The sequence below is a fragment of the Oncorhynchus clarkii genome, chromosome 18 (assembly GCF_045791955.1).
Source record: "Oncorhynchus clarkii lewisi isolate Uvic-CL-2024 chromosome 18, UVic_Ocla_1.0, whole genome shotgun sequence".
Classification (NCBI taxonomy): Eukaryota; Metazoa; Chordata; class Actinopteri; order Salmoniformes; family Salmonidae; genus Oncorhynchus; species Oncorhynchus clarkii.
Window position 1 is genome coordinate 58,266,756 of NC_092164.1, and position 25,570 is coordinate 58,292,325.

General features: G+C 39.8%; 3 protein-coding genes across 4 annotated transcripts in view; 1 reads left to right on the top strand and 2 right to left on the bottom strand.

Moving 5' to 3' along the window:
* LOC139373783 (probable acyl-CoA dehydrogenase 6) overlaps window positions 1-11,192 on the bottom strand; it is a 48,152-nt gene extending 36,960 nt beyond the window's left edge. The window contains exon 1 of the mRNA XM_071114776.1: window positions 10,952-11,192. Within this exon, the coding sequence (XP_070970877.1) occupies window positions 10,952-11,134 (183 nt within the window). The 5' untranslated portion in view covers window positions 11,135-11,192. The remainder of the gene's footprint in view (window positions 1-10,951) is intronic.
* A 452-nt stretch (window positions 11,193-11,644) lies between these two features.
* LOC139373785 (guanine nucleotide binding protein (G protein), gamma transducing activity polypeptide 1) lies at window positions 11,645-12,963 on the bottom strand. The gene is made up of 3 exons (XM_071114778.1): window positions 12,891-12,963; window positions 12,481-12,579; window positions 11,645-12,085 (listed from the first exon to the last, which is right to left on the bottom strand). Exons 2-3 carry the CDS (start codon window positions 12,574-12,576, stop codon window positions 11,957-11,959), a joined length of 225 nt encoding a protein of 74 aa, XP_070970879.1. The 5' UTR covers window positions 12,577-12,579; window positions 12,891-12,963; the 3' UTR covers window positions 11,645-11,956.
* A 5,540-nt stretch (window positions 12,964-18,503) lies between these two features.
* Window positions 18,504-25,125, top strand: LOC139373786 (carboxypeptidase inhibitor SmCI-like). 2 transcript variants are annotated; one of them, XM_071114779.1, is made up of 6 exons: window positions 18,511-18,705; window positions 18,945-19,115; window positions 19,427-19,606; window positions 22,943-23,116; window positions 23,613-23,769; window positions 24,815-25,125. In XM_071114779.1, exons 1-5 carry the CDS (start codon window positions 18,630-18,632, stop codon window positions 23,726-23,728), a joined length of 717 nt encoding a protein of 238 aa, XP_070970880.1. In that variant the 5' UTR covers window positions 18,511-18,629; the 3' UTR covers window positions 23,729-23,769; window positions 24,815-25,125. The 2 variants fall into 2 exon arrangements, with proteins under 2 accessions (XP_070970881.1, XP_070970880.1); XM_071114780.1 differs by lacking the exon at window positions 24,815-25,125 and having other exon boundaries at window positions 18,504-18,705; window positions 19,427-19,516; window positions 23,613-24,344.
* Window positions 25,126-25,570: the final 445 nt, after the last annotated feature.

A 25,570-nucleotide genomic window follows, 5' to 3' on the forward strand; every position in this document is an offset into this window, starting at 1 on the left:
ACATGCTATGATAAGAGGGGGATGCTATTGTGTGTGCTACTTCCCACCTATCTATTACACTCACTGTCAACAAGCCTTTATTGCAGTTTCACAAGACTGCCGATAGAGATCGGATTAGTTTATTACCATGTAGCCTAGCTCCCCAAACCCAATCCAAATTCTTGTCATTAAGAGGGAAACAATTATACTATAGTTTGAGACTAACAAGCCTATGTTTGCATCTAACAATGTTAGCCAAAAATCAAATCTAATTTCCCTATGGAGTCACCATAATACTAACTGTACCAGTTACAGTATACCAGCTCCAGCACATGGACATAGATGTGCAGGAATCTAGAAGCATGAAGATGAAGTGATTCGAATTAAGTGAAACATTAGATCCTCCATGTAAAGCTACAGTAATATATTATGGATTATGAAAATCTCTCTTAAATCCACTTGAGGCCATTCCCTTCATAGCGGGGCCACAGCCAAACTCCCCTGCGTCATGCTTGAAAACTGTTAGGGAGTGAAGGGATGAGGAGCGGAACACTCCCGTTCTAGAGATATGGGAGTGTCAAGAGACCATTGTTACGTCCCAAATTCCATATGTAGTGCACTACTTTTGAGTAGTGCCCAATACATTGTTTACACAAAACATTAAGAACACCTGCTCTTTCCATGACCGACTGACCAGGTGAATCTAGGTGAACGCTATGATCCCTTATTGATGTCACTTGTTAAATCCACTTCAATCAGTATAGATGAAGGGGAGGAGACCAGTAAAATAAGTATTTGTTTATCCTTGAGACATTTGAGACATGGATTGTGTGTGTGTGCCATTCAGAGGGTGAACGTGCAAGACAAAATATTTAAATGCCTTTGAATGGGGTATGGTATTAGGTGCCAGGTGCACCAGTTTGAGTGTGTCAAGAACTGCAATGCTGCTGGGTTATGCCACGCTCAACAGTTTCCCGTTTGTAACAGTAATGGTCCACCACCCAAAGGACATCAAGCAAACATGACACAACTGTGGGAAGCATAGGAGTCAACATGGGTCAGCATCCCTGTGGAACGCTTTCGACACCTTGTAGAATCCATGCCCCAACGAACTGAGGCTGTTCTGAGGGAAGGTGTTCCTAGTGTGTGGTACACTCAGTGTATAGGGAACAGGGTGTCATTTGGGACGCAGCCCTTGACTCATATGATTTGTGCATCCAATAGGTCTTCAGCTGGAAAACTACTTAAAAAGACACTATCAACATCACACATTTTCTCTGCGAACTCAACCACTTCTTAGGGGGAGATGATGCCTACATGTGTATATGCTAACCTCATTCGCAAAGATAAACAGCATGATGAGATGGATGGTGTTCTTTTTTGAAGGAGCATAGAGTACAGTTGAAGAGCTTAAACATACAACTACTATCAGCTTTTAAGTGTTTAACATAGCCTATATGCATTTAATCTACGGTGCATAATTGGTTTCAACAAGCCACCTGAAATTGTTTCGCTAAGTCTACATCCTCATAAAAATAGACCTGTTTTTAGGCGGAAATGTTCAAAACAGTTAATACTGCCTATGTAAAATAGTTCGATTTTAGGCAACGACGTGTGCTTCCTCCCAATTCCATTTCGGTAGTTAATGTAGAGACCCTTGACAAACCTGTCCATAAATCTGCATTCAAGCGTTGCTGTGGAGCACAACAACTCTCCAATGGCAGGTAGAGAGAAAATTAAAAGCAATTAAAAACACCATAATTATGCAGTTAAGTGAGGAAAATGACTAATTTAGTGTAATGCAGCTTCCTTCAGTGCATAAGCCACAGTCAGGGGCCACGAGTCACTGTTCATTATGGAGTTTGTTCTAAAATCTTAAAATTCAGTCTTATTAAATATGACTGAGTTCATAACCAGAGTAAAGCACAAGTTCTGGCTTTCCATGGGGGTTTGAAGGCATTTCAAGACAAACAAACAATTGCCAAGAGGAAAATGCCTCCCCAAAATGCCTGTTTTCATATTCCAAAAGATTGTGCAAGGAGGGATAGCAACATACACAGAACTGGCTCCTCTACCTGCCAAGAATAACAAACAGACCTATAACCTAAGAGTACAGGACAGGTAGGCCTACTGTATAACCTACGAGTACAGGACAGGTAGGCCTATAACCTACGAGTACAGGACAGGTAGACCTACTGTATAACCTACGAGTACAGGACAGGTAGACCTACTGTATAACCTACGAGTACAGGACAGGTAGACCTACTGTATAACCTATGAGTACAGTACAGCTAGGCCTACTGTATAACCTATGAGTACAGGACAGCTAGGCCTACTGTATAACCTACGAGTACAGTACAGCTAGGCCTACTGTATAACCTATGAGTACAGGACAGCTAGGCCTACTGTATAACCTACGAGTACAGGACAAGTAGGCCTATAACCTACGAATACAGGACAGGTAGGCCTACTGTATAACCTACGAGTACAGTACAGCTAGGCCTACTGTATAACCTATGAGTACAGGACAGCTAGGCCTACTGTATAACCTACGAGTACAGGACAGGTAGACCTACTGTATAACCTACGAGTACAGGACAGGTAGACCAAACTGTATAACCTACGAGTACAGGACAGGTAGGCCTATAACCTACGAGTACAGGACAAGTAGGCCTATAACTTACGAGTACAGGACAGGTATAACCTACGAGTACAGAACAGGTAGGCCTACTGTATAACCTACGAGTACAGAACAGGTAGACCTATAACCTACGAGTACAGGACAGGTATAACCTACTGTATAACCTACGAGTACAGGACAGCTAGGCTTACTGCATAACCTAGGAGTACAGGACAGCTAGGCCTACTGTATAACCTACGAGTACAGGACAGGTAGACCTACTGTATAACCTACGAGTACAGGACAGGTAGACCTACTGTATAACCTACGAGTACAGGACAGGTAGACCTACTGTATAACCTACGAGTACAGGACAGGTAGACCATACTGTATAACCTACGAGTGCAGGACAGGTAGGCCTATAATCTACGAGTACAGGACAGGTAGGCCTATAACCTATGAGTACAGGACAGCAAGGCTACTGTATAACCTACGAGTACAGGACAAGTAGGCCTATAACCTACGAGTACAGGACAGGTACAACCTACGAGTACAGGACAGGTAGACCATACTGTATAACCTACGAGTGCAGGACAGGTAGGCCTATAATCTACGAGTACAGGACAGGTAGACCTATAACCTATGAGTACAGGACAGCAAGGCTACTGTATAACCTACGAGTACAGGACAAGTAGGCCTATAACCTACGAGTACAGGACAGGTACAACCTACAAGTACAGGACAGGTAGGTCTATAGCATACGAGTTTCTTTCTGGGATTGTACAGAACAATAACACTATACACACACTACACTCACTCCAGGGGAAGGCATGAGTAACAAACCTGTGAGAAATAAAGCACAGTATAATCAAAATGACCAACAGACAGATTTGAGCAGAGTACTGGTCCCGCTCTTCCTCTGCAATAAATGCACAATTTGACAAAGTTCAAATCCTGAGGAAGGGAACGGGGAGGATCTGCTAGGTCTTAGAAAGGGAAATGTCCATGTCTACTGGGACTATAAATCATACATAAAGGTTATTTTTGACTGGTAAAGTTGCATACCAGAACAATTTCACAACACAGAGCTGTGAATTATAAGTTGGGGTCAAGAGCACTGTCAAGAACACTACTTTCCCCTGACATGGCTGTGTTTCACACCTAGCTGGGCACAGTGCAATAACATTCCAGTAACATCACTTAAACATGTTTTCAGGGCAGTCATCATTTCATGACTGAGCCAAGGATTTGAAATTGAGTAATCTCAGAAGTTGTACTTTACTCTAAAATGGAACATAGGTTAGAACAGGTTAGAATATTCTGATTGGATTTGCAATGTGATTATGAACTTCTGACCTTGTAGTAATTCAAGGATTTTTTTGTTTACAATGCACGGAACCCTCAACTGTATTCTTTTAATAAACTACAGGTCCTATTTGTCCCACTGGTGAGTTGTATTCATATTGTTTCTCATTTCCTTTTAGATTTATATCCTTCCCATCTTCCGCATGTTCGTTTATTTTCAACCTCCCTGCATCCTTTGAGGTTTAAGTCACAATTGAAAACAATTTTATTTCCATTTACGTCCGTCTTGATTTCCTTCTGTTTATGGGCTCTCTGTATTTTTAGCTCTTTGTCCCCGGTGACTGTCTAGCAAAGCGGAAGGCAACCATAGTCTTATAGGGCTGCAGGTACTGTAGAGGTTAGCCTATGCCTAGTCCCAACCAGAGCCATATATTTAGACAGTTAGGCCAACTTTTTGAATATTGTTCTAATTCTAGACATTCAGTTACATAGCATTGTTTAAATATTCCCCATATAATGTTCATGAGGAGCTAACTAGGCTGCCATAGAATGTTGTCGTGTTATGTAAATGCATCATAATGCTCATTCTAGACATTCCGTTTTATAGTATTTAAAAAATATATATATTCCATTTAATGTTAATAGGGTGCTAACATGGCTGCCATATAATGTTGTCGCGTCATGTAAATGCATCATAATGCAGAAACCACATTGGCCCAACTCATGGCTCTGGTCCCATTTAGGCATCATACACCTGACGCAGTCACACATGATAAACATTCAAGTGGAACGGACAGCGTTTTAGCAACATTAAATCTTATTCAAATATGTTCATATACACCCACAGGAAGAATAGGACACATTTTTTACATTGTCTAACAAGCGAGCACTAAGATATGGTTAATAAATTCTTAGAATGTTTGGGAATGACATATCCACCTCATTTTCGAACGTTGCTATGGACACAGCCAAACAACAGAAGTGATGGATTCGACTTACGCTTTATGTCCCTAGCGCAGCACACTGGTGGCAAACTTGCAAGAGTAAATCATTTGAAAGAGTCTATTTATAGAGAATAAAATTCTAATTTGATACTTATTAAATTCAAGTTTGCTAACGTTAGCTACTTACTAGTAGGCTAGTTCTGTTGTAATAATAACATTAGTTGTGTTTTGTCAGAGTTAAGGCCCGGGCCATCCACCAAGCCAATAACTACAACGATAACTAATGATAAACAATAAGCTACATAACTATAAAATGTGGGTGAGCATCCACACTAGAGGAAAGTTGATAGTTTATTGATCTACAGTCCTACACCAGTTAATCAACACATCCTACACGCTGCTATTAATTAGGTGGTAACAAGACCATTCATGAGGTCTCTTAACACACAGATACTGGTTCAGACCATTCAGTGCTTTCAGGGTGTGTTCATTGTCATACTGACAATTGCAAATAATACATCAATGCACATGTAGGCCTAATTAAAAATAATATAGTAACTCATATTTAATTGTAGCAATTCGACAACAAACACTTTTTAGCCTACGCATATTCTTAGGTCTACAGTATGTCATTGTCTTGTTGATCAAGTGATTTCCATAATTATTTTGGTTCTTCTTTTTCACTGTGCTCATCTCTGTCTGTCCTGTGCAACTATTTGCAAAGCATCAGTGCAACAATGTTATCATAACCGGCCAAAAGTGATCACACCAATGCACTTTTCTATGCTGTTGGCCTGTTTTACATTCAGCAATTAAAAGAGCAAGCCTGATTCTTTTCCCAAATAAGCTATTAGGCCTAGTATGAAACAATTATTTAAAATGTCCTGTCGCTTTTGTAGCTTATAGCTTTATCTGGGATTTCAAGAGAAGAGAAACGGCCTATTGCGGAGAGGCTTGCGTAGCCTATTGCCTGTTGCGTACGGGAACAGCTGGAAAGTGGTACTAGTGATGTGTAGCCGAAGTAAGAAGCTAAATAGAGGCTAGATATTAGGCGATTCATTAGCTAAATATTAGGGCTATAGGCTACCTGTCAAAGTGCAAGAAAAACAAGTAACCAGATTATGAAATGGCAGATCTGTAGTGCATTCCTCCAGGCTGCGCTCTGTGTTCCCCGGCCATGCAAAGCTCCACTATTGATTAAATCCAGTGGCGACCCATCATTCAGGGAAGGTGGGGCAGAGCCTGTTAACGCCCCACCTATTTTGAGCACCACCTGTTTTGAGCTCCACATTTTTTGCAAAAAAATAATAAATTAAATACAATGACAAAATTGGGCTTGCCTGTTTTGCATGTTATTTTGGCATTAATGTGTCACATATCAGTTTGTAAAAAATGTAAAAAAACATATATATATATAATTGAGTTAATAAAGCCGCAAACAAACACAGTCTCTTTTTTGTTTTCTTGAGCAAAGCAGCTCCAAAATGCAGGTGTTTCTGCCTGGCTCAGTGCTTTCTGTGGTGGTGGGGCAAGCAAGCAGAAAATACGGAGTGTTGTGCCGTGATTGGCTCAGTGTTCTGCCACTCATGGGGAAACTACGTCACCGCGAAGTGTAAGGGGAGACCTCTAAAATTCTCGCCCTTTGGCTGCTGACATAGCGTTACATTAAAAGTGGCCATCCAAGAAGGATCAAGGTCATTTGCCACAGATAAAATGACGTCAAATCACGTTATATTTATAGTAGCTTTGATTGGACTGATCATGTCAACATCATACTTTCAAAATCTTAGCTAGCAGTCATCATAATGAATCACAAATTATAGACAAAACGTATCGGTGCTCATTGGCCATTGGACATAAACATTACACAACAAGTTGGAAATCACAAATTCAACAATGAGTGGTTTGGAAGGACGCGAGCACAGCACAAAGTGAGTACAAAAATGTATTGTACGCTGCTGCATAAATTATGTGAAATGCCAGGGCAATATGCATACTGTAGCTAAGAAAGTAATAACGTTACTACAGTAAGTGTATGTTGTGTAGTAAGCTGTTAGTAGCCCATGTGCCTCACGCTAATAATTTGGTCCCTTTTCACCTCTTAATTAGCCTATAGCCTGTTTTAGAGAAATGTCATCATCGAATATTGTAAGAGCTTTCATTGTCTGCTTATATGCCCCCGTTATTTATCCTACGGTTCTGACTTGGTGTACAGCGCGAATACTGTTGGAATGGCCAATGTTCTGAATTCTGCCACTGGACATTTTGAAAGTGCTGAACAAATAATTAATCGAAATTACGGATTGCCTCTTGTCCACTCGTCGTTCCCTTATGCCATAGTTTGGTACATCAATTGTCAGTAGAAACCACATTTGTTTAAACAAGTCAGCCATAACAGCTATGTTTTTTTAAAAAGGCAGTAAATGAGGCTTAATTAACTGTTTAACTGGCAGACAAGGCTCCGTGGACAGCCAGAAGGCAAGCATCCCGGAGTCACTTCTTCACTGTTGACATTGAGACGGGTGTTTTGCAGGTACTATTTAATGAAGCTGCCAGTTGAGTACTTGTGAGGCATCTGTTTCTCAAACTAGACACTAATGTACTTGTCCTCTTGCTCAGTTGTGCACCGGGGCCTCCCACTCCTCTTTCTATTTTGGTTAGAGGCAGTTTGCGCTGTTCTGTGAAGGGAGTAGTACACAGCGTTGTACCAGATCTACAGTTTCTTGGAAATTTCTCGCATGGAATAGCCTTAATTTCTCAGATCAAGAATAGACTGACGAGTTTCAGAAGAAAGTTCTTTGTTTCTGGCAATTTTGAGCATGTAATCGAACCCACAAATTGCTGATGCTCCAGATACTCAACTAGTCTAAAGAAGGCCAGTTTTATTGCTCTTTAATCAGAACAACAGTTTTCAGCTGTGCTCACATAATTGCAAAAAGGATTTCTAATGATCAATTAGCCTTTTAAAATGATAAACTTGGATTAGCTAACACAACGTGCCATTGGAACACAGGAGTGATGGTTGCTGATAATGGGCCTCTGCACAACTATGTAGATATTCCATTAAAAATCAGCCGTTTGCAGCTACAATAGTCCTTTACAACATGTCTACACTGTATTTCTGATCAATTTGCTGTTATTTTAATTTAATGGACAAAAAAAGGTGCCCTTAAAAAAAAAAGGGACATTTCTAAGTGACTCCAAACTTTTGAACAGTAAAACCTAGGTAAGGCCAAGGTTTTAGACTAGAACATTCTTCTACCTAGGCTACAACACCATGTAATGAGGAATATATTATTGTTATCAAGTCAATACAAAATTATTGTCTAGAGCTGTAAACTGCAGTGATGTAGGACATTTGAATAACTGCTCATACCTCCTGTTTTGTTTCATGTCGAAATAACTGCATAGGCCTACAGCCTAGGCCTGATCATGCAACCATTTGGATCAGTTTGGGTCTATTCTCAACAGTTTAGAAGGTCCAGAAAGGTACATTAGCAGGCTACTCAGATGGTGTATTTTGTCAGGATGTAGCCCAGTGTTAAGATAGGCCTAATATATGAAAATATGGGCTTCTCCTTTCCAACTCCCCGCCTGCTAATACTGTAGCCTATTTTACATTCAGCAAGCAAGCAAAAGCACTCATCTCTCCTCCAATAGGCTATTAGTAGGCTAAAGAAAATACGTGTCCAACAAGCTTTTGCATTCTGGTTTTTCCTGGGACTCAACAAGATTGAAAATGAATAGCCGTGGCAGCAGAGAGGCCAGGTGCGTAATACCATAACAGAACAATTAAGACAGACTGGCTCCAGATGTAGCCTATAGCCTAAGTTAGAAGAATATGTGTAACGGATGTGAAATGGCTAGCTAGTTAGCGGTGTTCGCGCTAAATAGCGTTTCAATCGGTGACGTCACTTGCTCTGAGACCTTGAAGTAGTGGTTCCCCTTGCTCTGCAAGGGCCGCGGATTTTGTGGAGCGATGGGTAACGATGCTTTGTGGGTGACTGTTGTTGATGTGTGCAGAGGGTCCCTGGTTCGCGACCGGGCGCGGGCGAAGGGACGGTCTAAAGTTATACTGTTACATATGCATATTAGACCATAATTGATAAGCTCAATGTTAAGCTTAATACTGCAGTGACAATATCTAGTCAATTTACACAGAAAAATAAAAACAGGTTCAGGCTATCCGAAAACGAAATCATAGGTATGTGCACTTCTGAGGTTAAAGCTGAGTGCACTCCCTCCCAGTCCAAGTCCCGCGGGTACGCTGCTCGAAACGCTACCCTATTGTTTCAGTTTTTAGGGACAATAAATGTATTCTACCTAGGCTACAACAACATAATGTAATGAAGAATGTTAATGTTTTCAAGTTACTACAAAACTCTAGTCTAGGCTGTAAACTGCAGTGAATAGCATATGTCGTTTGAATAACCGCTCAAAAGCCTGGCGTTATAAATGCATATTCATTTCGAAATAACTACATCTAGCCTGCCTGATTGGGCAACCAATTGGATCAGATATGGGGGTTTTCTAGGCAATTTAGTCTACAAGGTCCAGGCACATTAGCAGGACAGTAATAAGGTGTATTTTGTCATGATCTATTAACTAACAGAAACATTTGAATGCTGGGACTTCTAGTGACGAGCATATGAATTATAATAATGCACGAGCAGGGAAGAATTTGTATCCATAGTTTCCGCGTTTGGCGGAAATGGGTGGAGGCAGCAAACAATGTACCATGTCAGCTGTGATTTACAACCTGATAGGAATATTTTTGGGACGACCAACAAATGTATTGGTTAATTATATTACTCATGTATTGAACTGCATCCATCTATTCTGCCAACAATGCCTTACTGTACATCATGGAATTTTTGGTCAAATAAAACCAATTTTTAAAAAAACCTCTTATGGTTTTGTGGTATAAACAGGGAATTTTATTTTTTTTACTGATATTATGATTGTTTGTTTCATATCTGCAAAGTAGTTAAAACACTGTCAGTTCTACTTTAATGATTGGCTAAATTCCACCTACTGGTCAGGTTTAATGCAAAAAGTTAAGCTTATGGGCTTGTTAGACATTGCAGCCGACAGTGCAGGCGACTGCCAACTGACTAATCTACAAATCACCTTGCATCATAAATAATCATTTGTTCTTAACTGACTTGCCTAGTTAAATAACTACTTATTATTTGTAGACTAGTCAGTCAGTCACAATTTACCCAAGATACATTATGGTTTTGATGCTCTTGAAAACAGCCTATAACTCAAAACTCCTGACATACCTGTAGCACTCCAGGACCAGGGTTGCCTTCAATAAGCCTGATGAATATTCAAGTACAGGTTTATGAAGCAGATTCTACTCAGGGATTAAACAACAGGCAAAAATCAGAGGTAGATTAATTTGACAAAATTCCAGTTATAAATGCATTGGGACAATTGTGTATGAATACGACATGTGCTTGATGCTTGGCAGGTTGAATGAATGACATTGAAATATTGATTGATATTGATTGACAAAAAAAATTCACTGTCGCTGATTGTGACAGAAACACGGAGATGTTTGTTTCAACCACGCTGCAAAATGTTTCAACCATAACGAGGGCTACAATTGTAGTGCAATATTTCATAAATAACACTAATAGTTGGTTGTCTATAAGTGGTATAAAACGAATCTGATTGATATATAACTACAATAACAAAGTACTGTATCTATGTCAAATTCAGACAAACGTCACGTGAGTCAGTGGATGTTTGTTTTTTAATCCCACAAGGCTGTATCCAACTAATGCAGCTTTTTCTGTTTTGTTCAGGTTGTGGTGTTTGTAATATTGCGAAATATTGTCGTAGGATAGAACTGAAACTTTATTCAAATACGAATAGAAAGAGTCGTTTGTGTCGAGTTAGCCTTTCTGCTAGTGACCTCTCACCTACTTTCATGGTCCTTAAAGTGCGATTATCATTTGCAAGTTATACCACCAATATTCACATCCACGAAAGCTATATTATTATTAACTTTGTGTGAAATTGAATCATGATTTTATTATTATGTGGTTCATTGTTGTATTGGTACGCTAACTAACTGGCTACCAATCTTGCATACCTTTTTAAGAGATTCCTTCAACGCAAAATGCTCTGGTGTGTAGAGTAAATGATCAGCCGTTATCTCTGAACCACTGGCCGTTTTGGGTTTAGATGAGACATTTTCAGACAGCTTCCTTGTACTGCTTAGCGAGGTTAATTTGGAGAAATGACGGCTTACTACCAAATTCAGTCGCTGAGCCATTTCTGTGTAAGTAACAGTTTATGTTGTGTGTGCGTCAATGAGCTGCACATGCGCAACTAGTCGTGTCACAGGCTATTGCCACGTTCAAAACTATTGGGAACTCCGAAATCTCCGATTTCTGTGCGGGCCTTTTTCTAGAGATCCGTCTTTCCGACCTGAAGATCATTGACGTCATGATGTGATTTCGTATTTCTTTCGAGTTCCCAGTTGTTTTCAACGCGGCATATATGCAGTAGTAGGTCATGTCAGACAAAGTAGAAAGCTGTAGGCTAGAAAGGGGGATTTCATGATGTTCAGGTGAGCTACCCATAACATACATGTTCCTTACTTTCATAACTACTTTTTTCCACATTGGTGTCAGATTTGTCAATACCATCTTGTGTCTATAAGCATGTGTCTATAAGCCTGTAAAAGTACTCTGTCTTTCAAGCAACAACTTGTAGTTGTAAACAAGCTCATTTAATTACTGTGGTTTTGTCTAATAATGAAACAGATGGTGCACACTCAGACTATAGACAGTCTCATGGGAGACAAGCTCTTTACTGACAATATAAACCATCCAACAAACCTCTGACAATCATTCCAAAAACAACCCTTATTTCCTGCATCACTCCAAGGAGGGATCACAATCTAGAAGGATTCATTTACATGGTTTCATGAGATTTAGATTTATTTACATCTATTTGTTTTTTTACCATCTCCTCTCGGTTAGCTATTGGTGATCCAGCTATGTTTCCTAGGAAGGGGGCATGTCCTTGGGCACTAGAGAGGGTCTAATCAGTGAAAGAAAAGCTCCACTGTCTGTTCTGACTCCTGTCCTCTTCAGCAGACGACACATCCACCTTTCAACTCCTTGAATGGGTTCTTGTCTTCTGCGATGCCTTTGACCAGAGTGTCCTCTTCTACACCGGCCTGAACCGCCTCCATAAACTCAGTACAGCACTTAGACGTCTGTCATACAAAAGAAGGGTTAACATGTAACACACACAACTGTAATATCAAGAATGCATTTACATTTTAGTCATTTGGAAGACGCTCTTATCCAGAGCGATTTACTGGAGCAATTATGGTTATATGCTTTGCTCAAGGGCACATGGACAGATTGGTTTGAATCCCCGAGCCAACTACATGAACAGCGACTTTTCAGTTACTGTCTCCTGACCGCTAGGTTACCTGTCATTACAGTCTCTTTTAATGACCAATCCATTCTACTTTGGAACATTTCATGGCTTTTATCCATGTTTAAAATACAGTGCAAATGTATTACTATCCCACTTATTATTATTACATAGATATTACTTTTACAATTGGAAAAATTCTCAATCAAAGTAAGGTGTCAAATTTACCATCCATCTCTCAAGCTTGACTTCAATCTTCTTTTGGTCTCTTTCCATTTTAGCCTTATCCACGTCTGTCAACTCGTCCATATTTATCACCGGCATTGTCTGTCAAAGAATAAAAATACATTGTTGCCAAAGGGAAGGTAAACATATTCTTAAAGAAGAGCCACACTCACAAAAACTATTTTAGAATGTGTCTCGTAGAACCATGACAATCATCATTGTATGCATTAGGTTGCGTATCTTTTGATATTTTGTTGATTAGGGTTGTGGATATTATTTTATTTTATAAAAATTGCCCCCAATACTACACTCAGATGATCCATTCCCTTTGCTTGCTAGATTAATTAATGTAATAACGCCAATTTATCAAATATTTATATTAATTGGAAAAAATACAATAAAAAAATACTTACTGCGTTTTATGGGTAACTGTCTTCCACCCCTGAATACTGCCAGAGAAATCTCTCTCCTCTCCTTCAATCCGGGTTATAAAATAATCTGCATAAACATCCTAATCTCTTAATCTGATTAAAACTATGCCCTTTAATCCAACACTGCAGCATCATAGTAGAGGCCATAGGGCCACTCTCCAGGTGTCTGTTATGAGTCTCTTTTTTAAACCACATGGCTGTTGTGTTATGATGTCTAAGAATTGCGATGAGAGTGGAAGAATATGAACAGTATGTGGATACCAACAATATTTTGCCTGTGATTCTCTTCACTGTTCCAATGCAGATATGGGTCAAGGGGAATGACACGGCAGTTCAGGTTAGCATGACAAGAAGGCTAATCTGAGTTTTCAGTGCAGATAAAAAAGCATAGACTAAGGAAAGATACTACAACAGATGGATCCATTTTAGACATTTTATCAGATACTATTATCCAGAGCAATTTACAGTAGTGAGTTCATACATGTTGATATTGAGCCCCCATGGGAATTGAACCCACAACCCTGGCATTGTAAGTGCTACCAACTGAGCCACATGGAACCATCATGTGTAGAGAGATGTGCAGCCTATGGATCTATTAGCCTACATTTTCTATGGCTTTTAGATGTAGCAAGGTTACATGTCAGTGCAGAGGGAAAATGCAGACAGAAAAAAATGTGTGGGAGTATGGAGCTTGCCAGCTTGTAGTCCTAAATTGTTTTACATTTAATGGTGGGGAAAATGGGTTTTGGAGGTTAACACAGGCTTATGAGATCATATATGTTTTGTTCTATGTGTTAATATGTGTCAGTTAACATGACCTTTATGAATTATGAAGATTTTATGTGCATTATCTTTTTTTATGTTATTACATCAACTCAAATTGAATTAGTCGCATTCACATATAGCAGATGTTATTGCGGATGTAGCGAAGTGATTGTGTTCCTAGCTCCAACAGTGCAATAGTATCTAACAATTCACAACAATACAAACAAATCTAAAAGTGAAAGAATGGAATTAAGAAATATATAAATATTAGGATGAGAAATTTTGGCGATTACAGCCTCGAGTCTTCTTGGGTTTGACACTACAAGCTTGCACACCGGTACTTGGGGAGTTTCTCCCATTCTTCTCTGCAGATCCTTTCCATCTCTGTAAGGTTAGATGGGGAGAGTTGCTGCACAGCTATTTTCAGGTCTCTCCAGTAGAGGTCAACCGATTATGATTTTTCAACACCGATACCGATTATTGGAGGACCAAACATAGCCGATACCGATTAATCTGCCGATTTTTATATATACATTTGTAATAATGACAATTACAACAATACTGAATGAACACTTTTATTTTAACTTAATATAATACATAAATCAAATCAATTTAGTCTCCAATAAATAATGAAACATGTTCAATTTGGTTTAAATAATGCAAAAACACAGTGTTGGAGAAGAAAGCGAAAGTGCAATATGTGCCATGTAAAAAAGCTAACATTTAAGTTCCTTGCTCAGAACATGAGAACATATGAAAGCTGGTGGTTCCTTTTAACATGAGTCTTCAGTATTCCCAGTTAAGAAGTTTTAGGTTGTAGTCATTATAGGAATTATAGGACTATTTCTCTCTTTATCATTTGTATTTCATTTACCTTTGACTATTGAATGTTCTTATAGGCACTATAGTATTGCCAACCTAATCTCGGGAGTTGATAGGCTTGAAGTCATAAACAGCGCCGTGCTTCAAGCATTGCGAAGAGCTGCTGACAAACGCAGGAAAGTGCTGTTTGAATGAATGCTTACGAGCCTGCTGCTGCCTACCACCGCTTAGTCAGACTGCTCTATCAAATATCAAATCATAGACTTAATTATAATATAATAACACACATAAATACAAGTCTTGGGTCATTAATATGGTCAAATCCGGAACCTTTAATTTCGAAACAAAACGTTTATTCTTTGAGTGAAATACAGAACCGGTCTGTATTTTATCGAACGGGTGGCATCCCTAAATCTAAATATTACTGTTACATTGCACAACCTTCAATGTTATGTCATAATTATGTAAAATTCTGGCAAATTAATAACGGTCTTTGTTAGGAAGAAATGGTCTTCACACAGTTTGTAACGAGACAGGTGTCCCAAACTGCTGCATATACCCTGACTCTGCTTGCACAAAACGCAAGAGAAGTGACACAATTTCCCTAGTTAATACTGCCTGCTAACATGAATTTCTTTTAACTAAATATGTAGGTTTAAAAATATATACTTGTGTATTGATTTTAATAAGAAAGGCATTGATGTTTATGGTTAGGTACGTTGGTGCAACGACAGTGCTTTTTTCGCGGATGTGCTTTGTTAAATCATCACCCGTTTGGCAAAGTAGGCTGTGATTCGATGATAAATTAACAGGCACCACAATGATTATATGCAACGAAGGACAAGCTAGTTAAACTAGTAATATCATAAACCATGTGTAGTTAACTAGTGATTATATTAAGATTCATTGTTTTTTATAAGATAAGTCTAATGCTAGCTAGCAACTTACCTTGGTTCCTTGCTGCACTCGTGTAACAGGTGGTCAGCCTGCCATGCAGACTCCTCGTGGAGTTTTTTATTGATTTTTATTTCACCTTTATTTAACCAGGTAGGCTAGTTGAGAACAAGTTCTCATTTACAACTGCGACCTGGCCAAGATAAAGCATAGCAGTGTGAACAGACAGCAACACAGAGTTACACATGGAGTAAACAATAAACAAGTCAATAACACAGTAGAAAATAAAAAATTATAATAATAACAATAATTGTAAAAAATAATCTATATACATTAGTGCAATGTAATCGGCCATAATCGGCATCCAAAACTGCCGATTACCGATTGTTTTGAAACTTGAAATCGGCCCTAATTAATCGGCCGTGCCAATTAATCGGTCGACCTCTACTCTCTAGAGACATTCCATAGGGTTCAGGTTCGGGCTCTGGCTGGGCCACTCAAGGACATTCAAAGACTTGTCCCAAAGCCACTCCTGCGTTGTCTTGGCTGTGTGCTTAGGGTCGTTGTGGTGTTGAAAGGTGAACCTTCGCCCCAGTCTGAGGTCCTAAGCGCTCTGGAGAAGGTTTTCATCAATGATCTCTGTATTTTGCTACCTTCATCTATCCCTCGATCCTGACTAGTCTCCAAGTCCCTGCCGCTAAAAAACATCATCACAGCATGATGACGCCACCGCCATGCTTCACCATAGGGATGGTGCCATGTCCTCCAGATATGGAGCTTGGAATTCAGGCAAGGTGATCAATTTTGGTTTCATCAGACCAGAGAATCTTGTTTCTCATGGTCTGAGAGTCCTTTAGGTGCCTTTTGGCAAACTCCAAGCAGGCTGTCATGTGCCTTTTGCTGTAGAGTGGCTTATGTCTGCCCACTCTACCATAAAGGCCTGATTGGTGGAATGCTGCAGAGATGGTTGTCCTTCTGAAAGGTTCTCCCATTTCCACAGAGGCACACTGGAGCTCTGTCAAAGTGACCACCAGGTTCTTGGTCACCTCCCTGACCAAGGCCCTTCTCCCCCGGTTGCTCAGTTTGACCTGGGCGGCCAGCTCTAGTAAGAGTCTTGGTGGTTCCAAACTTTTTCCATTTAAGAATGATGGAGGCCACTGTGATCTTGTGGACCTTCAATGGTGCCTTGACACAATCCTGTCTCGGAGCTCTACGGACAATTCCTTCGACCTTATGGTTTGGTCTTTGCTCTGACGTGCACTATCAACTGTGGGACCTTATATGGACAGGGGTGGGCCTTTCCAAATCATGTCCAATCAATTTAATTTACCACAGGTGGACTCCAATCAAGTTCTAGAATAATCTCAAGGATAACCAATGGAAATAGGATGCATCTGAGCTCAATTTCGAGTCTCATAGCAAAGGGTCTGAATACTTATGTAAATAAGCTATTTTTTCTTCATTTTTAATACATTTGCAAAAATGTTTAAAAAATACTGTTTTTGCTTTGTCATTATGGGATATAGTTCTCTACTTATGTAATTGATATGTATTAGGAAATAGGCCTTTCTTCTTTGACCAAGACTCTTATTCAATATTCTATCAAATACAGGTCAGGTACAGATGTAGGATCTTAATTTAAGACAGTTTGCTACAGCAGGAAAAGAATACTGCAGCAACAATGTATTTGAATTATTATGTGGATTACAGTGGAGGCTGCTGAGGGGAGGCCAGCTCATAATAATGGCTGAAATGGAGTCAATGGAGTGTTATCAACCACATGGAAACCACATCTTTGACGTGTTTGATACCATTCCATTTACTCCATTCCAGACATTATTATGAGCCGTCCTCCCCTCAACAGCCTCCACTGGTGGATTATAATTCATGGACATTTAGTAGGGGTCTATCAAAGGACAAAATCTCAATGAGGGGGAGAGTGTTGTTGTTTTTATGCATCCATGGAACCAGTTGTCGGTTAGGACAGAAATAGGACACATTAGAAAGCAGCTCATATGACATTTTCTCACTCCACTCTCCTTGTTGAAAGCTAAGTAGCCTTGCACAAGCCTTGGCATGTGCAAGCCGGAACGGCTCATAGCGTTGAGGCAGCTTGAGAGGAATTGGGCCATATTTGTACAGTCTTCCGATCTCAAGGTGGACACTAACTACAAGGCCACTGAGTTGGTCCTTTTTGAAACATGTATCTTCATACCTTTTAGAGTTCCCACCGGTTTACATTTCTACTGATGTAAAGAGAAAAGCTAATAAAGTTCACCAAGGCAGATCCTGCATGGATGCCCAGAGTTGTGATTGTTTTTTTTATTGGGAAACATCCAGATGTGATGGGGACTATGACACAATAAAGAATGACATAAGCTCAATGTGTTAATGTTTTATACTGTATCACTTCCTTAGAGACAAGGCAATATTTTGTAGTGAGTATGTGGACTATTCACACACATACTGTAAATCAATTTCATTCATCTGAATTAGATTTAGGCCTTAAACATGAACCGAATAGAACGTTAAAAGCCTGTAGCCCACATTAATAAATAAACTCTCAAATTCTAGATCTAATCATTTGTTATAATTAATTACTGGAAACCACTTTTCAAAGTAAGTGGTGCAGTGGTCTAAGGCACTGCATCTCAGTGCAAGAGGCGTCACTATAGCCCCTGGTTCGAATCCAGCCTGAATCATATCTGGCTGTGATTGGGTGGTGCCATAGGTCAGCGCACAATTGGCCTAGCCCAGCGGTTTGCCCGGGGTAGGCGGTCATTGTAAATAAGAATTAGTTCTTAACTGACTTGACAAGTTAAATAAAGTAGAAGAAAAAACAATAATTAACATTGTCGTATGTTATGACACATATGGTCATAAATCTGTTAACAAATCCTTCTTCTCATGATACTCCCATAATAGTTTCATTCCCAGACTAGCCTACATTTATTGTAGTCTCTTTCCACATCAATGTTTGGTCCGTATCTATTGCGCGCAATGAAGGGCGTTTGACATATTGCGTTATTAGTTCAACAGTGTATGAACGTGACGTTGTCTATGATGCAGATCAAAACATTAATCAGGTCGTTCCTACTTCGGGTTTGTATGGAAATTAGCCATTATAGCCCGCCCCTCGTGCCGCTTGGGAAAGCTTTTACAAGAGTATAAATGGCTGTACTGATGGTGCGAAAAGTTAGAAGAGTTAAGGAGAATTGAACTTGGAGAAAATCTACAAACATGGAGCACAGTTCATTAATTTTTCTGATCCTTTCATGCTCTCTTTGTTACGTTTTTGCATTGTCACCGAAACAAGGTAAAGAAAAATGATTTTATGTATTTTTAATACCGTAACTGGTAATAGCCACATTAATATTGTATTAGTTTTTCTCGACGCCAAAATACTTTGCAATCATAATCAATCGATGGGCGTTGGCTCATGACTTTTCAGTAGTGATAAAGTTGTTGTCGACATGAATCTGTACTTCAGAGATTCCTTGACCTAATTTTGCAGCCAGCAATAGTGTTGATGTTGTGTGTTTCTGCTCATTTCAGAGGTGTGTCTACTTCAAGTAGATGAGGGACCTTGCAGAGGAGATATCCAACGTTACTACTACAATACTATCACTCAACAATGCGAAGAGTTTGTCTATGGAGGGTGCCAAGGGAATGCAAACAACTTCATGAGTTTTCTGGCGTGTCAGAAAGCATGTTTTAGAATACCAAGTACGTTTTTATTTGTTTATACAAGTCTGTTTTTGTGTGGTATTCTCAGTAGTTTTTCTTTGCATTTAAATATTCATCAAGTTCAGTTTTATTTTTTTATTTAGACTATAGGCCATTTATTTTATGTCATCAAAACAATTCTAAGTCATGAATTGTATGAACATATAGCCGACAGCACTTTTGAAAAGTTTTGGGGTTAAGAAATGGAAATCCAAACCAATTCAGGATAAAAGACGATACAATGTGACCCATTTCATTTTTCAATAGTTCCTATAAGAATGTGTTTCTTTTCACCTTCTCCACCCCACCAGAGATCCCCCAGATCTGCAGGTTCCAGAAAGAGGTGGGTCCCTGTCGGGCCAATTTCTTGAGCTACTTCTTCAACATGACCACCATGCAGTGTGAGCAGTTCGTCTACGGAGGCTGCCAGGGCAACGCGAACCGCTTTCAGGACCTGTTGTCTTGCATGGAGTACTGCAGACCACACAAAAGTATGTGGACAATAGTCAAGGTCAACAGTCTGACTGTTTTCGATTAGCCGTGAAGCACATATTTCCACATCTAGTGTTGAGCATGGGCTTATAGGGCGGTGCACAATTGGCCCAGCATCGTCAGGGTTTGGCCAGAGTAGGCCTTCATTGTAAATAGGAATTGTTCGTAACTGACTTGTCTAGTTAAATAAAGGTAACTTTTTTTTAAATGACAAAATAGATCCAGATTCTACTTTTCATGAGACTCCACTGTGTTCACTCTATTGTGTTATTAACGTTGTATTACTTTGGAATGATGTAGAAACAAGATTAGAGGAAGCTTTTTCATGAAATTTGGCAATTTGATTGCAAACAGCCACATCCTCATCAAAATTCTGGCCATGATGACATGCAATAGTTGATGAGTAATCAGGAAATGAAACTGGATAGAAGGACCAGTACAAAAGGACCAACCCGGACACTCTAACGGTCTCCTCTATCAATACCAGGTTGCACCTTAATTGGGGAGAACGGGCTCGTGGTAATGGCTGGAGCGGAATGGTGGAATGGTACCAAATACATTGAACACATGTGTTTGATGCCATTCCATTTGCTCCATTTCAGCCATTATTATAAACTGTCCTCCCCTCAGCAGCCTCCACTGATCAATACTAGAGGTCGACCGATTATGATTTTTCAATACCGATACCGATTATTGGAGGACCAAAAAAAGCAGATTCCGATTAATTGGCCGATTTAAAAATATATATTTTATTTGTTATAATGACAATTACAACAATACTGAATGAACACTTATTTTAACTTAATATAATACATCAATAAAATCAATTTAGCCTTAAATAAATTATGAAACATGTTCAATTTGGTTTAAATAATGCAAAAACAAAGTGTTGGAGAAGAAAGTAAAAGTGCAATATGTGCTATGTAAGAAAGCTAATGTTTAAGTTCCTTGGTCAGAACATGAGAACAAGCTGGTGGTTCATTTTAACATGAGTCTTCAATATTCCCAGGTAAGAAGTTTTAGGTTGTAGTTATTATAGGACTATTTCTCTCTATACCATTTGTATTTAATTTACCTTTGACTATTGGATGTTCTTATAGGCACTTTAGTATTGCCAGTGTAACAGTATAGCTTCCGTCCCTCTTCTCGCTCCTCCCTGGGCTCGAACCAGGAACATAACGACAACAGCCACCCTCGAAGCAGGGTCACCCATGCAGAGCAAGGGGAACAACCACTCCAAGTCTCAGAGCGAGTGAAGTTTGAAACGCTATTAGCGCGCACACTTGATAGGCTTGAAGTCATAAACAGTGCAATGCTTGACGCACAACGAAGAGCTGCTGGCAAAACGCACGAAAATGCTGTTTGAATGAATGCTTACGAGCCTGCTGCTGCTCAGTCAGACTGCTCTATCAAATCATAGACTTAGTTATAACATAATAACACACAGAAATACGAGCCTTAGGTCATTAATATGGTCGAATCCGGAAACTATCATCTCGAAAACAAAACGTTTATTCGTTCAGTGAAATATGGAACCGTTCCGTATTTTATCTAAGGGGTGGCATCCATTAGTCTAAATGTTCCTGTTACATTGCACAACCTTCAATGTTATGTCATAATTACGTATAATTCTGGCAAATTAGGCGGCCCAAACTGTTGCATATACACTGACTCTGCGTGCAATGAACCCAAGAGAAGTGACACAATTTCACCCGATTAATATTGCCTGCTATCCTGGATTTATTTTAGCTAAATATGCAAGTTAAAAAATATATACTTCTGTGTATTGACTTTAAGAAAGGCATTGATGTTCATGGTTAGGTAAACATTGGAGCAATGATACGCACCGCATCGATTATATGCAACGCAGGACACGCTAGATAAACTAGTTATATCATCAACCATGTGTAGTTAACTAGTGAATGTGATTGATTGATTGATTTTTATAAGATAAGTTTAATGCTCGCTAGCAACTTACCTTGGCTTACTGCATTCGCGTATCAGGCAGGCTCCTCGTGAGGCAGGTGGTTAGAGCTTTGGACTAGTTAACTGTAAGGTTGCAAGATCGAATCCCCCGAGCTGTTAAGGTGAAAATCTGTCGTTCTGCCCCTGAACGAGGCAGTTAACCCACAATTCCTAGGCTGTCATTGAAAGTAAGAATGTGTTCTTAACTGACTTTCCTAGTTAAATAAAGGTGTAAGATTATTTTTTTTTAATCGGCCAAATCGGTGTCCAAAAATACAGATTTCCGATTGTTATGAAAACTTGAAATCGGCCCTAATTAATCGGCCATTCCGACTAATCGGTCGACCGATCAATACTATACTCAAACTAGATAGAAGGACCAGTACCAGCCTCCCAAGTGGCGCAGCAATCTAAGGCACTACAGCCTGGGATTCGATCCCAGGTTCGATCCCAGGTTCATCGCGCTCTAGCGACTCCTTGTGGTGGGCCGGGCACCAGCAGGCTGACTTCGGTCGTCAGTTGAACAGTGTTTCCTCCGACACATTGGTGCGGCTGGCTTACAGTAAGAAGCGAGGTTGGGCGGGTCATGTTTTGGAGGACGTAGGACTCGACCTTCGCCTCTCCCGAGCCTGTTGGAGAGTTCCAGTGATGAGACGAGATTGTGATTGGATATCATGAAATTGGGGAGAAAAAGGGGATACAAAAAAAACAAAAAAGGACCAATCCTGACACTCTAACAGTCTCTTCTATCAATACTATACTCAAGAGTCACACAGTATCCGAGTGCCTTAATTCTCTCAGACATTGTCCTGAAATTATTCCATACATTTCTCTCAGTTGTGCGTCTGTTTATGTTCAGAAGCCGGGGATGAGCCTCTCGGTCGAAAATGAGACAAAGCAAGCTGAAGAGTAGCCTACTCTCTGCCTATTGTCCTGTTTTTCTATAACAATATTATTCTGAAATGATTCCATCCAGTATCCTCTTTCGATATACTTACGTTATTAAGAAAATAGAGATGTAGCCTGGTTACCCGTCTGTTTAGCTGTTCAACTCCTGGCCACTCCTTGTCATGTTTGGCACGAGAGTTCCATAAGGAGTTGGCGACAGATCAGAAACAGGCTGGCACCCAGGCTAGGTTACATTACCAAACAGGCTGGCACCCAGGCTAGGTTACATTACCAAACAGGCTGGCACCCAGGCTAGGTTCCATTACCAAACAGGCTGGCACCCAGGCTAGGTTGCATTACCAAACAGACATTTCACCCAGGCTAGGTTACAGACTACCAGAGATGAGCGTCTTGGTTAATGTTAGCTGAAGAGTAGCCTACTCTCTCCCAGAGTTGTTATAGTTGTTTTATGTGCTTGACAGCTACTCCTGTGCTCTGCCTGGATCCCCTGGATAAAGGAGGATGTGCTGCATCTATACCGCGCTACTACTACAACTCAGCCTCCAGGATGTGTGAGCAGTTCATCTATTCAGGTTGTGGAGGAAGCAGCAACAACTTTATATCCAGACAAAGCTGCATGGACGTCTGTGCTAAAGGTATGATAGTGGTCATCACACACACACACACACACACACACACACACACACACACACACACACACACACACACACACACACACACACACACACACACACACACACACACACACACACACACACACACACACACACACACACACACACCCACACACACACACACACCCGGAGTCTTCTCTGTTTATCTGAAGATATAACTGGGGGGAAGTGAGGGGGTGTTTTTGAATATAATGACCAATAGACTTATTACATCTGCCAGCTCAACAACCTTTTGCATGTTCCCCATAATTGCAGTAATGGCTACAGGCCTTTTCGTTAGCGCCAGCTAGTGTCCGAGTAACAGGTTGTGTTTGAGGTCATTGTGTGACTGGAAGACTGGCTAACTTTGGATCACATTATAAGTAACATGCTTTTTCACTTTGTCCTTTTCTAACTGGGGATTAAGCGCGGCCAGCTTTCAATGAAGTACAGTGATATGTCATTTTCTTTGTTTCAGCTGGGAAACCATGGATAAGCAGAAAAACAGGCAGAAGAGCAGGCATGATGAGAACAACTTCCAAAAACCGTATTAGAATAAAGCCTAATAACAATATTAAATGGTCAACAATTTGATTCAGTGATTTTATTCAAAGGGGCACATGAATTGACTATAATTGAACTAACATTGACATGTTGAATTGTATTTTTTTTACTGCACCATAATTGACTTGCTACTTGCACTGCCTTGTCTGTAATGGTTCATTGTGGTGCATAGTTGAAAATAGCAAACCAATCAATCAAATGTGAATCGACCTACACCAGCAGTATTTTTGCTGAGTACGTTTCTCAAGACAGTTTGTATTGTAGTATACATTTACCATGGCAACTATCATACAATATAAAAATATATTTTTGTAGAATTTTTTTAATGTATTTTAGATTTTAAAAAATACTTTAACAGTTTACTGTTTTCCACCATTTATGATGAAGTTACACTGAGGCACTGTTTAAATTGTTAAGCAATATTAGCAAAATAATTTATGTATTGTTTTGTGTTTTCAACATAGTACATTTTAACAAAAACCTTTGCTTAACTTTATATTAAGTTTTCACACCATGACATAATGGATATAATAAAATAACTCAAGACATTTTTGTCTGTACGCTCAGTTGCTTTTCTCCCATTTGTCCTGAAATCCCACTTTGCCTCTAAATATAATCCTGTTACTAAACAGGAATAAGAACTGAATGTGTGTCCTCTTTTTTCATGTATGCTTGCATTGTCACCATGCCCCTTCTCATCCAAGAGCTTGATACCTGTTTCTCTCCCTATCCCACTTCCTTTCCACCCTAAATCTTTAACTTTCTCTTATCTTGCTTTGACTGGGTTATTTTCAGCCCCTTCAAAACAGCCGGAGGGTAGTAACCATTACATTTTACATACACTCTTATCCAAAGCAACTTACAGGCGCAATTAGGGTTAAGTGCCTTGCTCGGATTTTTCACCCGCACTGCTCAGGGATTCGAACCAGCGACCTTTCGTTACTGGCCCAATGCTCTTAACAACTAGTGTACCTGCTGTCCCACTTAATAGATGGAGAGAGTTATGGCAGCACATTCATTACTTTGCTGGCCTTAGAAGGAAGTCAACAAACTATATTTACATTAACCTCTTTACCAGAGTCTGTATATACAGTATCGGAAAGTCAACACAACAATGTAATCTGTGATACAGAATACTGACACAACTGCAGGTACATTCCCACCCAATATACAATAACATGACATTTCCAATCTATTTTGATGTTTTGACATGAACCCTAACTTGCAAGTTTCTGTTGAGAAACCAACTCAAAAGAAAAGTAACAACGTGTTCTGTTCACGCTCATGCATTTTCATTTCATGTGTAAATATTAGTTTTGGCAGCAGAATCAGTACACATGCATATTTTTATTGTTTTCAGTGTTGCTCTGTACCATCTAAGACATGACAAAAGTTTAATAAATCTTCTCATGTGGAGTTTCATAAAACAACCTTGTAGCCTTTCTTTCCCCCCCACCATTGTACCTGCCCTGTGCTTTTCCCCCTTATTCAATCATCCCATTAGAGAAAAGCTGTAGCTCTGTGATTCGGAGGCTATACATATTTATGGAAGTCATCAAAAGGTAACTGCCAGCCCATTCAGCGTGGATATAAATAGTAAACGTGCAATATGTCTGGCTGGTACTCTATTAGGACTTCAGGGTAAATCATCCATTACCGAGGACGTGGTATCAGAGAGGATGTCATAAATGTGACTCACCACCTGGATTCGGCTCGTAATTTAACAATTTTATTCGTATTTACAGATGGCATACAAGTTTGTTATTAAGGCACATGGAAGTTCACATGTTCTAGAAGGCATTTCTGCCAAGTAACTCATTTTGATAAAAAACATATTTTTTTTACAAGTCGTGACTTGCCACATATGCCTAG

What these genes read in the sequence shown, in the direction of transcription:
- LOC139373785 (XM_071114778.1), bottom strand. Translation starts at nt 12,576, where the DNA reads ATGCCGGTGATAAATATGGACGAGTTGACAGACGTGGATAAGGCTAAA. An exon ending in TCAAGCTTGAGAGATGGATG is followed by an intron (nt 12,086 to 12,480) that starts GTAAATTTGACA and finishes TTTGTATGACAG; the next exon opens with ACGTCTAAGTGCTGTACTGA.
- LOC139373786 (XM_071114779.1), top strand. Translation starts at nt 18,630, where the DNA reads ATGGAGCACAGTTCATTAATTTTTCTGATCCTTTCATGCTCTCTTTGT. An exon ending in GTACTGCAGACCACACAAAA is followed by an intron (nt 19,607 to 22,942) that starts GTATGTGGACAA and finishes TGTGCTTGACAG; the next exon opens with CTACTCCTGTGCTCTGCCTG. An exon ending in CATGGACGTCTGTGCTAAAG is followed by an intron (nt 23,117 to 23,612) that starts GTATGATAGTGG and finishes TCTTTGTTTCAG; the next exon opens with CTGGGAAACCATGGATAAGC.